This window comes from Pinus tabuliformis, chromosome 4_2 (genome assembly GCF_031772625.1).
Source record: "Pinus tabuliformis cultivar Carrire ecotype Pingquan chromosome 4_2, CPIR1, whole genome shotgun sequence".
Taxonomy (NCBI): Eukaryota; Viridiplantae; Streptophyta; class Pinopsida; order Pinales; family Pinaceae; genus Pinus; species Pinus tabuliformis.
This window is the reverse complement of record NC_142304.1, coordinates 800,257,383-800,275,668: the sequence shown is the minus strand read 5'-3', so window position 1 is coordinate 800,275,668 and position 18,286 is coordinate 800,257,383. Positions and strand designations below refer to the sequence as shown.

General features: G+C 38.0%; 1 protein-coding gene across 1 annotated transcript; it reads left to right on the top strand.

Annotated features, from left to right (window-relative positions):
* The first annotated feature begins 17,041 nt into the window (after window positions 1-17,041).
* LOC149172084 (uncharacterized) lies at window positions 17,042-17,581 on the top strand. Its single transcript, XM_089426197.1, has one exon. It carries the CDS (start codon window positions 17,042-17,044, stop codon window positions 17,579-17,581), a length of 540 nt encoding a protein of 179 aa, XP_089282323.1.
* Window positions 17,582-18,286: the final 705 nt, after the last annotated feature.

The window sequence follows — 18,286 nt, the reverse complement described above, 5'->3', positions numbered from 1 at the left end:
GGTTAATAGGTCACACAAAGTCAAGAGCCCATTGTTAAAATGGTTCTATAAGTACTTGTGGTTTCAATGGCATCTCATCTAATACTACAGGTCTTCTAGTTCTTTGACAGCTATCACATCTTTTGACATAGGCCTTTGAGTCCTTGAAAATTGCTGGCCAGTAGTAGCCAAGCTTGAGCACCTTGTATGTTGTTCATTTATCTGCAAAATGGTCACCACATGGTTCATCATGACATGCTTTTAGAATATAAATAATTTCATATTCTCTTACACATTTTCTTATCAAAAGATCAGGACTAGTATAGAAGAGGTCACCATTGACCCAACTATATCTAGCACTCTCTCTGATTATTTTTCTTTTCTGCTTGCTAGTGAAATGAGATGGTAATATTCCAGATGATAAATAATTAGCTACATTTGCAAACCATGGGGTTTTATTTGTTATAGAAAATAGATGTTCATCAGGAAAGTTGTCTGAAACAGGAATAAGATCACCAGGAGAATGAAGTCTTGACAAGAAATCTGCTACTTGATTACCTTTCCCTGGTCGATCTAGAATAGTGAGATTGACTTCTTGCATCAGTAACAGCCATCTAGTAATTCTACCATTGGTAATTGTTTTGTTCATTAAATATTTAATGGCTAAATGATCTGTATGAATAAACACTTGATAGCCTGTTGTATAATGCCTAAATTTATTGATTGCATGCACAACATCTAGCATTTCTTTTTCAAATATTGTATAGTTTAATTCTGCCAGAGTTCGATTTTTGCTAATGAAATAAATGGCATAGTTAAACTCTTTTTTTTTGTCCTAGAGATGCTCCTATCGCTATATCTGATGCATCAGTAGATATGTGGAATGGAAATGACCAATTTGGTCCTTTGATAATGGGTGCTATAGACAATTTTTCTTTCAGTTTTTCAAATGCATTTTGACAATCTATAGTCCATTGAAACTCAATGTCTTTTGCAAGTAATTTGAACAAGGGTAAAGCTATTTTGCTAAAGTTTTCAATGAATCAATCTTTTATATATGGAATAAAATAAAATATATTAACAATAATAAATGTTTAATGTAGGTAATAACTCATTGTATCTTGTGATACTTGTGTATTGTTGAATGAAGAAAAAAGATTGTGTTGCTTAATAGTAGGGTTTACTAAATTAATATCATAATTTAAATACTATTGTTCAAATCTAGCCATTACTTGAAATTTTGGTCTCTACATTGCTCTCTATTTAAGCCTTTGTCATGGTTTGCCTCTTCATCTAGTCCCGATGATGAACCACACAAGTTGGTTCGAGATGCGTCGGCCAAAAATTTCTCTTATGTGATTTCTACCAAAAGACTTTGCTTAATTCATTATGGATCACAAAAGCCTGAATACAGATATTACATGAAAACATTTATATTTTTAAATTATTAAAAAGATTTATTCTTGGTGAGTATGAAAGAAGATATTTTATGTGCTCACAAAAGATAAGTAGGATAGGGTCAAGATATATCAATTTTTTAGTTATATTTTATTTTTTAAAGTAAAGTTATACATTGTTAATGTATTATCAAAATGTTGTTAAGTTGATTATAACGGTTTAATGTAATGGTAGGAGAAGTGTTTTTTAACAATTTATGTTTTAACATAAAATTAATGTGATTTATCAATCAAGAGTGTTGACATGATCTAAGAGTGTGTGAGGATTGAACATTGTATTATAAAAAAATATTTAACAGATGTTTATTAACAACTTAATGTTAGGGTTATTTCCTAACCTCTCTACTTTGAGGTACTTAGGAGTTACACAATTAATGTATAAGGCCATTAGTTAGGTAAACTTATCGCAGTGAAAGAGTCAAAGTTATTTGGTGAACAATAGTGGATTGGACACATGGCTTTGGTTTCCCATTGTTTTGTGCTCGTAGATTGCATGTAATGAGACTTTTAAAGGGATTGGGAAGACTTCATTATAATGTGCTAGGGATGTGAAAGGTGAAGGCTCACTTGTCCAATTTAGTCAGGTTTGGCCAAGAGACACTAATATAATATTTTATTAGTTGATTTTTCCCTGAATTGGGGTTAACCAATATAAACATTGTGTTTATTTGTGTTTTTCTGTTGCTGGTAAATTTATCTCTCTTAGTTAATTTCTCTCTGTAATTTTAACATGGTATCAAATATAGATTAACCCAAACTCTCCAAGGAGAGTGGTTTAATGCAAGGAGCTAGGAAGAGTTTGTTGGGTGTGAGGATAGTCATCGACAGTTATTGTAAGCTAGGAAATTTCATAAAGAGGAGATGCACCTACATGATGAGTGCATCAAGGAGTTATGATTCCTAAATTTATGAGGATAATAAGTGTGTGAATTTGCAGTAGCAATATCCAATAAAATATTGTTTAAGAGGTCGTAAAGTGTTGGTTTAACCCTCCCTAGTGGATGATTCCATGATTGTGTTGATTCTTCAAGTGAAGTAGATACAAGAACTAATTTTTGAATTACTGATAATTACTTCTAATGATGTAGATCTTCTTTTAACAATTATAGTTTATCATTAAGAAATTACACTTCATAAATTCAAGCATAAATGCACAAGGATAGTAGAGATCACAATGCACAAAGAGGACACAAGATTTACTCTGGGAAAACCCACTTGGGGGAAAATCCCAACAACCTTTTCCTTAAATAAATTCTTCAGTTCAGCAAGAGATACATGTGATTCAGCTAATCAACTATGAGGTCAAACTGACCAATAATGTTATGGTCAAGCTTGGTTAAACAACCCTCTTATCAAGTCAATCTTCTGCCCTTCGACTTTTTCCCTTTCTGATCTTCCTAGGCTAAATTTCAACCTCCTAGAATATGCCCAGAAACTCAGCCTTGTTGCCCAGAATTTTAGCCTTGTTGCCCAGAAGTTTTGCTAAAGTTTTCAATGAACTTATCCATATGCATCTTCTAAAGAGATGCATAGAGACAAACTTATCCCTTTGCTATTGTTAGGATTGATTTTAATGGTTTTTCATTGAGAATTGGTAATTGAGTTGACAGGAAAAATGATTTCAAATGAATTCTGCAATGATTGAATAGTACAATTTTCCTAAGAACGTTGATTTAAAAGATGATTTGCAGTTTCATATTGCATTATTCGTAGTTGCTCAGAAATATCAAGTTCTGAGATAAAAAGGTCTATTAAATCCTCATTTTCTTCTTCTTCTCTAAAATTAAAGGCTTGATTAATGCTTAAAATAGGTTGAGTTTCTTCTTGTTGGTCATCAGGCCATGATAGTAAAGAAGGAGATTGAGCAGGAGGATAGAGTGTAATATGTTTCCTTTCATCTCCATGTGCTATGATCATGCTTCCTGATTTGCATCCAATGAAGGCATCTGTTGTGGCTAACCATGGTCTGCCACGAATTAAAGGATGACTTCCTAGATATTTTTTTTTGGTTGCGAGATTAGAAAGTCTACAAGGTACTCCCATGAATCCAAAGAAGCAATGACGTCCTCAAGTATTCCTTACGGTACAACTTTAGATCTATCTGCTAGTTCTAAAATTGTAGTAGTAGGTCAGATATTTGGCAATTTTAAATACTTCATAGTTATTGTTGTCATGACATTTATAGCAGCTCCTAGATCAATTAAAGTTCTAGGAACTGAAAAATTATTGATTAAAATGGTAACCATAGGTATCCCAGGATCAACATAATTTTCAATTGTTGTTTTTGCAGACATGAGACTAGCTAATTTGCTAATCACTTGGATTATGGGTGGATCTCTTTTATTTCTCTCAGTTTTCTTAATACATAATTCCTTTATTGTTTTTGTATAGATTGAAATATCTTTGATAACTTGCAACAAAGGAATTTTGACATAAGAATTCTTTAATTCATCTAATATATCAAATTTAGGAAAATAAATTGAAGTTTTCTGCTCTACTAACCTTTCTGGGAAAGGTGGTGTTTGAGTCATAATAGTTTTACTTTTCTGAATTTGATTCTTTGGATTAGATTTTCAGATTGTTCTCCTTCTTCAATTTGTTCTTCTATTATTGGTGGAGAATCTTTTTGTAGAACTTTTCCAGACCTCAAGTGGACGTATTGAATAATAAGAATGGAATATGTAGGAAATAATGTTGTTTCTTCCACATTATATTGATCTGAAAATGGAATGTACTTGTTTAAGGGTGCAAGCTATCCATTTCCAATAATTTCAACTGTGAGCTATACACTCCAAGTGACCTCTAAAAATGTGAGAACTTATTATTTCTTATACAGAGATAGACTGTAGGGGCATTCATTGGACATGTCACCTCTAAAGAGAGGATGAGTTCCAGAGGCTACCTGGCCCTCTACAGGCTCTGCCTAAAGAAATAACAAAGTAAACACTTAGAAGTCTTTGACATACACATACTTGAAATTTGATGTCTTGCGGAATAAGACAAATAACTTTCTGCAGCTGAATAGGTGATTATGTGTGTATGCAAGTTATGTATATTTGTTGTTTAATAATTTATATCAGTTTTGTTTAGCATATCATCTTCATCAAATAAAGACATCAAAATGATAAAGCAGTTCACCCCTTCTGGGCTACATCTGCTGGACCAAGCCTCTCCAACTAGGCTTGTCCTCTTGTATTAAAAATGCTACAAAGGCTAATACAAGAATATGAGTGTCTCAAAGGATAGATCTGACTGTAAATACAGAATCAGAAGATAGGAATTAGCTAAACATGCTCTTTCCCAAACACTAAATAGTGAAATTTGTACCTTATACAGTACTTTCCCCAATTGGCCCTAGTGGCCCTTTAAACTTGCATGGAGAATTTCGAGGTGAAGATGACCTCAATTGGTTCTGAAACCTCTGCCATTAGACTCAGAAGGTCGAAAATAGCAGACATAGGCTTTTGAATCACCAAAAATGGATGAACATAGCCCCCAAATAGCTCCAACACTGAAATGGCCCTAGTGGCCCTGAAAGCTTCCCTGAAGCTAAACAGTGAGAAGAATGCCTCAAAAGGAAAAACGAGCTGTAGAAATGGATTCAGAATGCTGAAAACCTTCAGGAATGACCTTCATTCCACATTCACTCGCTGCACAATTCCCAATGCAGCTCCCAAGCTGATTTGGCCCTAGTGGCTCCTGGAACTTCCACGAAGCAAAAACCTCTGGAAATGACCTCAGATGGTTGTGAAACCTATGCCAATGGCTTCCAAAGGTCGAAGAGACCCAAAATCAAAAAAAAAAATTGTCCAAAACTGCCTTTCCTAGCCAAAGTTATGGCCAATTAAAGTTTCTCCAGTCTGCCCCTAGAAAAACTCCAGCTAACTGTAGTTAAGTCTAGATAGGCCCGCTAAATATGGCGGGCCCGCCAATTTTGGCACTCCTACCAGAATCTCCGCCAACTTAACTGCAGTTATAATAAATACATGTGACTAAAAATTTCGGCTGGCAGTTTGCATCGGATTTCATGCCTGGCGGTTAAGGGGGTTGAGCCCACGGTTATGGGCCGAGGGTCACATGAAATACGGGGGCTGGCCCCCTTAAGGCCCTGCCCAACTGAATTTAAAGTTCAAATCAAATTTCTCTGGCCATTGTAACACGTTCGACCCATGTGGCGCTTTGGTAAGGCATAGAGTTTGTGGTAATGAGGTCGCGTGTTCAAACCTCTTTGCTGCCAACAAAAATTTTAAACGCACCCAACGCACTTGCTGACGTCATCATGGGCCACGTGGCGGCCTCCGGGCCTGCCACGTGGCAGCCTGTGATTGGCTGCCCAAAAGGAATATTCCCCGGAATATTCCGTGGAATATTCTTTTTTAATTTTTTTTTTTTAAATTCAAAAACTAAGGGTTATTGGGCGATTTTGTTTTTGGCATAACTTTCTCATACGGTGACCGTTTTTCGAACCGTTTGTGGGGCCGGAATTAGGAATACGAGCTCTATCCGATCGTTTAGGTTCCAATTAGTTCTGAGCACTTTCATTTTTGACCATTTTACGACACTTGGTACTGAGCTCCTGATCACACCTCCCAAATGAGAAGGCTTTCGGTCCCCAAAAGCTTACTGAATCTTTGAACTGAATTGTACAGCACTTGAGGAACAGAAATATCCTCTTCCATTCAGCCAAAAGAGCATACTGATGCCAAAATGTCCTGCTTTGCCAACTGTTGTCATGGCAACTTTTCGCTTCATAAGCCAAGTACTCGTCGAATTCCGACCAAGCTCTTTCAGCAGACAAACTAAAAATTTGCAGGAACCAGCAATGAAACTTGCTGATATATGAGCTGAAATATTCCCCTGAACATATGGGCTTTCCAACTGTCATGATGCCCATCCATGGCACCTCTGCTCCTAAAGAAGAGTTGCCTAAGGCTTTTACAAAGATGAAACACCTCATCATTTCTCCTCTTTACAATCTTGGAGATCAAATTAAATTTTTCCAAGTCAATATTAAATTACATGCATGGTTAAAAACAAAGTAATCAACCCTTCAAGTTAATCACACATACATGTTTAAAATACAAGGAAATCATCATGATCCATGTGCTCATGCATATCATTCTCATGCATGCAGTTTATCCTTCAACTTTCTCTTAAGTACAATCATAAGTACAAGATCCTCGATCACATGTACATGTACTTTCAAAACTTAAATGAATATAACTTTCGCTGCAATAGAGTGAGTCTCATACTCAGTTTTTCCATCCTGCAACTTGCATTCCCTTAACAAAGAAATGCATTCAATCAAAAGACATGCAACTTTAATTGGATAAGAATTCTAACCATTTCTTACCAATCCATTTCAGAGGCGCTTCCTTTAACTGCACATCAATATCAACATGTGTATCATCCTGACACATATCAATGATGGAAACTTCCTTCCCGTTCTTGCCATACTCTTCCTCCAATTTCTTCAACTTTCGTGGAAGCATTGTTGGATTCAGAGTCCAACACCTTTCAGCAGTATGTTCATGCTTATGGCAATAAGTGCAACACATGTTCATCTTCTTGACAGCATGATTTGCATTGTTCAATGGAACTTTGGCTTCTTGCCTCCTTTCCTTCAAAAGTTTCCTGTATGTTGCCATTCTTTTCCAACATCTAGAAACACTATGGTTAACCAAACCACAAAAAGAACATGCAATTCTTTTCCAATGCTTGTGTGGAAATTTTCCATGCTTTACATGATCAAAGGAAATATGATTGAAATCAGATTTATACCTTTCCCTTTCACCTTCATTACCTTCATGAGGAGGTGAATCAAACGAAGAAGAAGCTCCTTTTGGAACACCATCAATCCCTTCAATGGTTTTAGAGCTTTCACCACTTCCTTGTTCAAGTGCATGCTTATGCACACCTTCTTCCTGCAACGCATGTTTCAAACTATTGCATTCCTCAAGGATACAACCTTGAGATAGAGAACCTGAAATGAAACTCCTTCTAGGAACTGTTTCAATTGCCTTCATGGCTGCTTTGGAACTTTCTCCATAAGATTGTCCATAGCCAAGACCTAAATTCTTAGGCCTTACCTCAACCATTATTGGCTCAACTATACCCTGTGCATGTTTGCCCAATACTTTTCCTTCATATCCCATTTTGGACATCAACTTGGACCCTATGCCTTTGGTATGTTTCTCAAAAGAACCAACATCAACATTCTTATAAGAATTTGAAGACAAACTAGAATTGTTTACCTCTTCTTCAAGCTGATACTTGGCTAAGGCTTCTTTGGCAACAAGGAGTTGTGTCTCCAACTCATGTATCCTTTCCAGCTTCATGTTTGCAATATGAAGTTGGCCTTCCATTTCCTGCAATTGGTCAGAAAGCAACTGCTTCTCTTCCCTCATGGAATTCAACTGCTCTTGAAGTCTAGAGCTCTGCCTCTCATCCTCATACATTTCTCTCACCATATTCATCATGATGAAAAATTCTTGCTTCAAGCCTTCATCAAAAAATCTTGTGAAGGAGGACGATTTTGAGAACTCTTTTATGGAAGTTGTCATTATAAAAATGAACAAAAGAGCTTCAGCAAACTCAAACAACAAATAGTTTGCAGAATAATAAAGCAGTCAATCTTCAACACTGCTTAAGACACCTTTCAAGCTACATAATCAAGCTAGTGATGTCAGTCAAGCAAACCTAGTGCTCTGATACCATCTGATCTGAAAATGGAATGTACTTGTTTAAGGGTGCAAGGTATCCATTTCCAATAATTTCAACTGTGAGCTATACACTCCAAGTGACCTCTAAAAATGTGAGAACTTATTATTTCTTATACAGAGATAGACTGTAGGGGCATTCACTGGACATGTCACCTCTAAAGAGAGGATGAGTTCCAGAGGCTACCTGGCCCTCTATAGGCTCTGCCTAAAGAAATAACAAAGTAAACACTTAGAAGTCTTTGACATACACATACTTGAAATTTGATGTCTTGCGGAATAAGACAAATAACTTTCTGCAGCTGAATAGGTGATTATGTGTGTATGCAAGTTATGTATATTTGTTGTTTAATACTTTATATCAGTTTTGTTTAGCATATCATCTTCAGCAAATAAAGACATCAAAATGATAAAGCAGTTCACCCCTTCTGGGCTACATCTGCTGGACCAAGCCTCTCCAACTAGGCTTGTCCTCTTGTATTAAAAATGCTACAAAGGCTAATACAAGAATATGAGTGTCTCAAAGGACAGATCTGACTGTAAATACAGAATCAGAAGATAGGAATTAACTAAACATGCTCTTTCCCAAACACTAAATAGTGAAATTTGTACCTTATACAGTACTTTCCCCAATTGGCCCTAGTGGCCCTTTAAACTTGCGTGGAGAATTTCGAGGTAAAGATGACCTCAATTGGTTCTGAAACCTCTTCCATTAGACTCAGAAGGTCGAAAATAGCAAACATAGGCTTTTGAATCACCAAAAATGGATGAACATAGCCCCCAAACAGCTCCAACACTGAAATGGCCCTAGTGGCCCTGAAAGCTTCCCTGAAGCTAAACAGTGAGAAGAATGACTCAAAAGGCAAAATGAGCTGTAGAAATGGATTCAGAATGCTAAAAACCTTTAGGAATGACCTTCGTTCCACATTCACTGGCTGCACAATTCCCAATGCAGCTCCCAAACTGATTTGGCCCTAGTGGCTCCTGGAACTTCCACGAAGCAAAAACCTATGCAAATGACCTCAGATGGCTGTGAAACCTATGCCAATGGCTTCAGAAGGTCGAAGAGACCCAAAATCAAAAAAAAAAATCGTCCAAAACTGCCTTTCCTAGCCAAAGTTATGTCCCATTAAAGTTTCTCCAGTCTGCCCCTAGAAAAACTCCAGCTAACTTTAGTTAAGTCCAGATAGGCCCGCCAAATATGGCGGGCCCGCCAATTTTGGCGCTCCTGCCAGAATCTCCGCCAACTTAACTGCAGTTATAATAAATACATGTGACCAAAAATTTCGGCTGGCAGTTTGCATCGGATTTCGTGCCCGGCGGTTAAGGGGGTTGAGCCCACGGTTATGGGCCAAGGGTCACATGAAATGCGGGGGCTGGCCCCCTTAAGGCCCTGCCCAACTGAATTTAAAGTTCAAATCAAATTGCTCTGGCCATTGTAACACGTCCAACCCATGTGGTGCGTTGGTAAGGCATAGAGTTTGTGGTAATGAGGTCGCGTGTTCAAACCTCTTTGCTGCCAACAAAAATTTTAAACGCACCCAACACACTTGCTGACGTCATCATGGGCCACGTGGCAGCCTGTGATTGGCTGCCCAAAAGGAATATTCCGTGGAATATTCTTTTTTTAATTTTTTTTTAAAATTCAAAAACTAAGGGTTATTGGGCGATTTTGTTTTTGGCATAACTTTCTCATACGGCGACCGTTTTTCGAACCGTTTGTGGTGCTGGAATCAGAAAGACGAGCTCTATTCGGTCATTTAGGTTCCAATCAGTTCTGAGAACTTTCATTTTCGACCATTTTACGACACTTGGTACTGAGCTCCTGATCATATATGCTGCCCTTTCCACTCTATTACTTGGATTTGCTACTGGCTGAGCTAGTAATTGAGTCAGTTTGGGTGGTGGTTGGTTAGATGGCAGTTGAAGCTGCTGTGGTTGAGTTAGTAAGGGTGTAGGATTTTGCTGTGGAAATGGAATTGGTTGTTGAGGGTATGGTTGTTGAGGATAAGGTTGTTGATATAATTGTTGAGGATATACTTGATATGGATAGAATGGTTGAGATGGTTAGGCATATCCTCTCCAACCTTGGTTTTGAGTTTGAGGAAGTCAAGTTTGCCATGGCATAGGAGTATTCCATGAATTTTGATACTGAAAATTCTGGGGAATTTGTTGAGGAAACTGTTGAGATGTACCTGCAAAATGTGGTTGCCAAGCTCTTCTTGGTGCCATATAATAAAATTCTTGAGTTTCTTCTCGTTGGTCTGCTTGCAACTATTTTAATGTTGGACAATTATTTGTGACATGATTTTTTGTACAAAGTCCACAAATATGTATATTATCCAAAGGACATTCTCATAAAGGATGCTTCTTCCTACACTTAAGACAAAATATTAATAGTATTTTTTCTTCTTCTTCTTGTTTCTTCTTTGCTTTTAATACATCAACCTGTGTTCCTAAGGTGCTCAAAAGATCAGTTTTAAATTTTTCTAACAAACTCCCTATTTTTGCTCTTGTTACTCCTCTTGTTGCTGATTTAGAAGCTCTTGAAGTTATATCTATTTTTCCTGTTTTGGCTCTACCTCTAGAATACTTCTGACATAATTCAACAATTTCATCGAATGGTAAGTATGAAATATCTCCTTTACCCATCACATTGAGAATATCAAGATACTCATCTCGTATTCCTTTGAGAAAAATTGTTCGAATGGTATTAGGATTTAAAGAATGTTGTTTGGATTTTTGTAAGTTGTAAAGAAATCATTCTAAGTATTCTTCCAAACTCTCATCTTCTTGTTGAGACATCCTAAAAATATTTTCCTTTGAATCTCTAGGCCTATAATAGGGTTGATACTTCATAAGAAATAAATTCCTCATGTCTTCCCAAGAAGTAATAGTGTGTTCTCCTCATCCCATAAACCATTTTAATGCATCTACTTTAAGAGTAGTAGGAAAAAGACGAAGATTATGTGTATCATCAATATAACCATAATTATGACATAAGATATCAAATTCAAACATTAATGAATCAGGATATTTAGAAGGCATTCCATAGAAATTTGGTCAAACTGAAGGTGAAATATTCTTCATTTTTACCTATTCTCCAAGAATTGTTCTAATATCTAAAATTGGGAATCCAAAAGTAGCTTTTTCATCATTATTTGTTTATGCATCTTGTCTTCTCTTATGATCCTATTCTCTTTTGGCATCTTCCTCTCTTTTTCTTTTTTCTACGCTTCTCATATCTTCCTCTCTTTTTCTTTCTGCTTCTCTTCTCATATCTTCCTCTCTTTTTCTTTGCCATTCTTTTGTTGTTTTTCATATTGTAACCTTTGTTCTGGAGTTAGTATTGGGATATTAGATCCTTGCCCTTCTTCTGCCATATCTTTTTCAGCAGTTTTAAATGTTTCAGTAACAAATTGAGATTGTGTATTTTCAACTTGTTTTGTTTGTTCAGAGATAGGTTGATCTAGTTGTTCAAGGATAGGTTGATCTAACTGTTCAAGAATAGGTTGATCAATTGGTTTTCTTGTCTCTCTTTGTTTTCCTATGGAAGATGTTCCTGTTTGTTTTTGTTTTCTCTTCACTTCATAAGCTAACAAAGTTTGTCTTTCAACAAGCATTAACCTTTGTCCTGAATGTTGTTTTTCCTCTAACTCTTCCAAAGTTGGTTTTCCAGCAATTGGTGTAATTAATTTGAATGTAGGTAGTCCTTCTTCTACCAATGGTTTAATAGTTGGTGGGTCTTGTTTTATGTATCTATGATTTTCGTCTCTTTTTCTAGTCATATAGAATCATAATGGGAAAATCCTAACTACAAATTTTTCTTTTTGTTTATGTTTAAAGCTCCCTATTTTGATTAAATTTGAATGTGCTTCCCTAGCAACGGTGCCAAAAATGTCAAGTTAATTTACTAAGTAAACTAACGCATGTGTTTTACTTGTCAATCCAGGTTTGTAGAATTGGAAGCACGTCCAAAGTATATGGATTTCAGGTAAAGTCACTTTCAGAAGGCAAGGATAAAAGGTTAAGGGAAATGCAAATTACAAATAAATTTTAAGTTTAAAGAAACTGAAAAGTCTATGATTCAAGATGCAGTGAGCAAAGGAAGAGGCTCTTAACTTAGGAGGTCTTGGTTGTCCTTCCCCACAGTATTGTCCTCAAGAAGAGAAACTAAAGAGCAGCAGTTTGTGAGGTGTAGAAAGCAAGAGAAGAGGCTCCTAACTTAGGAGGTCTTGGTTGTCCTTCCTCACAAACAAAATCGAAACTAAAAAGAGAGATCAGGCTGCAACTGGGGTCAAAAGGATTCTTCACAGTCATCTTCAACCTCCTAGAAGATAGAGACAAAATTTTTGAAGGAGGCCCCTATTTTTTCAACTCGGCTAGGCTCTACATGAGATTCTGGAAGGAAAATTTTACCCCAGAAAAAGAAGATTTCACAAGAGTCCTGGTCTGGGTTAGGCTATACTCACTTCCTATGGATTACTAGGCACCATCAATTCTTAAAGGCATAGGAGATGAACTAGGAGAATATATAAAAATGTCAGAAGGCACTAAAAATGGCCACTATGTTTCCTACGCAAGAATATGTGTATACATAGATGTCTTAGGAGCCCTACCTGAGGCAATAAAGCTTGTATTCAGAGATGAGGTTTGGCTCCAAAGCATCGACTACGAGCATATACCATTCAGATGTAGGAAATTCCACGAACATGGACATCTATTCTGAGATTGTCCCCAAAATAAGGCTCCACAAAGCAACGAGCAAGCTCAAAGGAAAAAATATGAGTAAGGTTTCATAAAAGTTGGACCAAGAAACAAGCATAACAAGAAGGCACAGGGGAAACAAGACCAATATCAAGTAATTATCCCAAACAAATATGAAGCACTACAGAAAATACAAGAAGACCCTCTCTCAAACAACAAGAACGAAGAAGAAACTAGTGGAAAAATCCAAAACTCAGAAAATCAGGAACAAGGGGAGAAGCACTCAGAGCATATTCAAATAAAAGAGGATTACACACAAGAAGACATTGATATGGAACCAACAACGATGGAAACCACCCCGGAAGATAATGCAATAGAGGAAGCCCTAGAAGGAGTCAACCTCATATCCATAGTTGAAGAATGGCAGAAAAATGGTTTGGCAGCAATACCAGAAGAGCAAATACAGAGAATAGAAGGAGCATACCTCCTACAGGAAGAACTAAAACAGAGTATACTTCAAAAACAACCATAGGATCAAGCAAACAAGGGCATATTGGCGAATATGACAATAGAGAGATACAACCCAAAAGGACCCAGCATAAAAAGAGGAAGAAAAACAATGAGACAACTCCTTCAGGAACTTGGCGCAAGACTCCTCAATGAAGGAAAGGTAAAAGCTCTAACCCTTACCCCTCATCATTATCAATGAATTGCATTTCATGGAACATAAGAGGCCTCAATGGTCCTGGAAAGAAAATAGTCTTAAAAAATAGACTCATCACAGACAAACCTGATATGGTACTCATTCAAGAAACTAAACTTGACATGGAGAACCTCAACATCCTCCAAAATAACTGCTTCAAAAATTACAGCTACATAGCAAACTCAGCAATCGGTTTTGCTGGAGGACTCATGACTCTTTGGAAAATCTCACTGTACGAGCTATCTTCCTCTATAGCAACTAGACACTCCATTACTACGGTTGTTAAAATCATTGGAACCAACGAAAGTATACGTGTCATGAACATCTACTCTCCTCACATGGTTGTAGAAAGAATCCAAATGCTTCAAAATGTCGACAAAATCCTGGAAAACATTCCTCAATATTTCAAAATTATAGCAAGAGATTTCAACATGGTTTTAAACCTTGGGAAAAAAGGAGGGATCTGTAAACTAGAAAAAGATTCAGAAGCCTTCCAATCAACAATAGATGGGCTAAGTCTGATAGACATCCCCACAAATAATGGTATCTTCACCTGGAACAATAGAAGAGGGGGAGACCATCAAATAGCATCTAGACTTGATCGCTTCCTTCTCTCTGAAGCTACTTACATGACCTCCTGGGAAACGGAGGCCTAAATCCTCCCCCAAACAGGTTCAAACCATTGGCCTATCTCCTTGAAAGTTCAAATATCCACAGGACCGAAAAACATGCCTTTCAAATTCGAATCATTCTAGCTTGAGCACCCAAAATTCATGGAAAATATGAAAGAATGGTGGAGAATCCCAATGCCACAATCAGGAAACAAAATGTATCAATTCCAACAGAGATTGAAACTCATAAAAAAAAAAATCAAACTTGGAACAAAGAGATCTTTGGTAACATTTTTACTGACAAAAAAGATCTGAAACAAAGAATGGAAATGCTCCAACAAAAATCATCAGCAGTGGAATCACTGATCAAATGAAGCAAGAAGAGCTAAGTCTCCAAAAGAACTGGGAAGAAAGAGTTTCTCAAGAGGAAAAATTATGGCAACAAAAATCTCATATCAATTGGCTTAAATGTGGAGAACGAAATTCTTCCTTCTTTCACCGCTCAATGATACAACACAGAAGACATAACAGAATTATGGGCCTAAAAACTACAAAGGAGAACATGATCCATAATCATGAGGACATTGCAAATGAATTAAATGTTTACTTCAACAATCTTCTTGAAGAACCTAGGATGGATAGGGCCAGAGCAATAAAAGAAATCACCAACAACATACCGGTCATCCTCAACCAGGACCACAACAAAATTCTCTTGAGGAAAGTAACGATGCAAGAGGTAGAAGAAGCAGTTTTGTCTATGCCAAATGGAAAAGCTCTGGGACTAGATGGCTTCACAACTGACTTCTTCAAAGCCTGTTGGCCCCTAATAAAAGAGGAGGTTCATGCTCTAGTGGAGGAATCCAGAGTCCACAAATCTGTTCTAAGAGCCCTAAATGCAACTTTCCTTACTCTCATTCCCAAGGAGGAGGGTTGAGTCCCTGGAAAGGTTTAGACCAATTTCCCTTTGCAATGTAATCTACAAAATTATATCAAAGGTCCTAGCCAATAGGATAAAAATTGTCCTGCCTCTCCTAATCTCCCCAAATCAGTTGGGTTATGTGGAAGGAAAACAAATCTTAGACAACATAATCCTCTCCCATGAACTGATACACTCTCTAAAAGTTAAAAAAAATTCGAGCATGATGATGCAGCTGGATATGTCAAAAGACTTTGACAAAATAAGTTGGGAATATATGAAAGGAGTTTTAGAAGCTTTTGGCTTCAATAAGGATTACATAAAGTGGATTATGGCAATGGTCTTAGGGGATTTCTTCTCTATTCTTCTAAATGGCTCCCCATCAAAGCCTTTCTTCCCCTCCAGAGGCATAAGACAGGGAGATCCCCTATCGCCTTTCCTCTTCGTTATTATGGCAGAAGGTCTAAGCAGATCCATCATGGCAACAACTTCAAACAACTCTCTAACAGGCCTCAAGCTTCATGTCAATGCCCCTCCCTCCACCCATCAACAATTCGTAGATGATACTATGTTAATGGGCATTCCTACTGTAAAGGAAGCCATCTCCTTCAAAGAAATCCTAACAGAGTTTTCAGAAGCTTTAGGTACCTCCATTAACTTAGAGAAATCCAAACTGTTCTTTTTTAATATCCCCATAGTTATTCAAAGGAACATTTCTAGAATGGTGGCATTCCAAATATGTAGTCCCCCCTCCAACTACATGGGGGTCCCTCTAATTGACAAACCCTTAGTCCGTTCTATCTGGGAATACCTCATAACCAAACTATAAAAAAGGCTGGCTAACTAGACTTTCCTTGTCCTTAACTTGGCTAATAGGTTGGTCCTGGTAAAATCTATGTTGCAAGCCATACCCTAATACTTGTTATTTGCTCTTGTTGCTCCTAAGTCCATCATCAATATCATCGGGAACATCCAAAGAAACTTTCTATGGAGGGGTACTAAAAACAAAATAATGGGCGACGGTTGCTAGGGAGAAGATGTGCAGACCAAAACATGTCGGAGGTTTGGGCTTGAGGGACCCAAAAATCCTGGGGAAAACCCTTGGGGCCAAAACCTGGTGGCGCTGGTTGGAAAATCCAAACTCTCCCTGGGGCAGTATCTGGAAAGAAAAATATGTCCCAAATCACTCAATTGAGAACCTCATTAGGCTCAACGGGAACATCAAAGGCTTGGAAATATGGAATCAAGTGTGGGAAAACAAGGTTGTCATCCAAAATCACAACTTTTGGGAAATAGGAAATGGAGAAAAGGCTCTCTTTTGGGAGGACGCATGGTAGCAAATGTCGGACCTAAATAGGGAGCAGTTTAGCCATCTACGCAACACAATGAAAGATAGAGGAAAAAACAGAGTAGCTCATTACTGGAAGCCTCACAATGGCAAGGATAAATGGAGAGAATGGTTGGACGATAGAGACTGGGAACCTTTGCCCAATGATTTTGACTAGAGAGCATTCACCAGAGCAATACAAGAAAGACAAATACAATATGACAAAGGGGAATACCAGATCAGATGAGGGGGAAATGCAGTAGGCCACTTAAACCTTAAGGAAACACATAGTTATATGGCAAACCATGATCAAATTCAACCAGTGCAAAAGTGGAAAAATTTGTGGGAAGAAAGCAGTGGCCCAAAAGTGCCCTCTTTATGTGGCTAACACTGCAGAAGAAGATATTAACTAGGACAATTTAAGGAAAAAAGTTTCAACGGACCCTCAAGATGCACTCTTTGTGAAAAAAGTGAAGAAACAACAAACCACCTTCTAAATGAATGTGTTTACTCAAACAACCTCTAGGAGTGGGCGGAAATGGTTTTCAAAGTTTCGGATAGGGAAAATTCCTCCATCCTCAACACAATCGAGAATTGGAGAACTTATTTCTCCTCCAACCTAATGGTTGACGTAGCCTATAATTTAATCCCAGACATAATTCGTTGGGCTCTTTGGAAAGAAAGAAACACTATAATTTTCAAGGGCAAACACAGGCCGGAAGAGAACATCACGACCTTCATTAAGCATATGATCAAAGAAACGATATCCACTTCTAATATCCAAATTTCCAATGATACTCCTAGTCAAGTTGATCAGCGAATTCTCATCCTCCTCGATCTGAATTCCCCCTATAAAAGTAACATATCAACTGTTACAGACAAACAGTATGCTCCATGTCAATGGACTCCTCCAGACAAAGAAATCCTAAAGCTGAACTATGATGGGGTAGCCAAGGGTAACCTGGGGGCTGTTGGTTTCGGAGGTGCTTTTAGGAACTCTCAGGGAAAGATAATTTGGGTTTACACTGGTAATTTAGGTAATTCCACCAATAATGCAGTCGAGCTACATGTTCTGGAGCATGGTATGGAAATTGCTAAAGCTCAAAGGTTTTGGCCGTTGATCATGGAAGGAGACTCCATGCTCACCACTCAAGTTTGCTGAAAGCTACAGCAGGGAACGACGGTCATCAGAGTTTCAGATAACTGGCAGCTCAACAAAATCCTTCAAAGAATCAAAGGACATATCGACAAGGAAAATGGGCTCCACTTCCAAGGAGTAAGAAGAAATGCAAACAACTTCGTGGACAGGTTGGCGAATGAAGGCACATCTTGCAACCTCAAATTTCGCTCCCTTGCTTGGAGGGACCTAGAAGAGAGTATGATTAGACGAGATTGTGAAACTATAAATGGTCTGGATAACAGGACAACGGGCCCTCTCATTAATGATATCACCTGTCGTGCTCCTGATCAAAGCTAGTACACCCCCCACATCAATTCATTGTGAGTTCCTCCAAGTGTAGAGGACCCAATTATTTGCATAAAGTGAGAATGAACCGGTTCATCACGTCCCCTCAGAGGCATCGCCTATCCAACCTTTCAACCAGTAACAGCAGCCTCTCCCTCATTATGACGATGTACCTCCTTCTGGCTGCATTCAATGGCCATCCCATTCCACCTTAATCGCTTGCCCCTATGAATACCCCATATTGATAGCCCCTCCCCACTACTCCACCCCAATGCTCTTGTTCTCATTGCCTCTATCCAAATTTCCCCACCTGAATTCTGCTTCCTACCCAACATGGCTTGGCATGGCTCTAACCCGGCTCCCCGATGCAGTTGTAGTCGAGGCCGAAACTCTTCCAGGTGG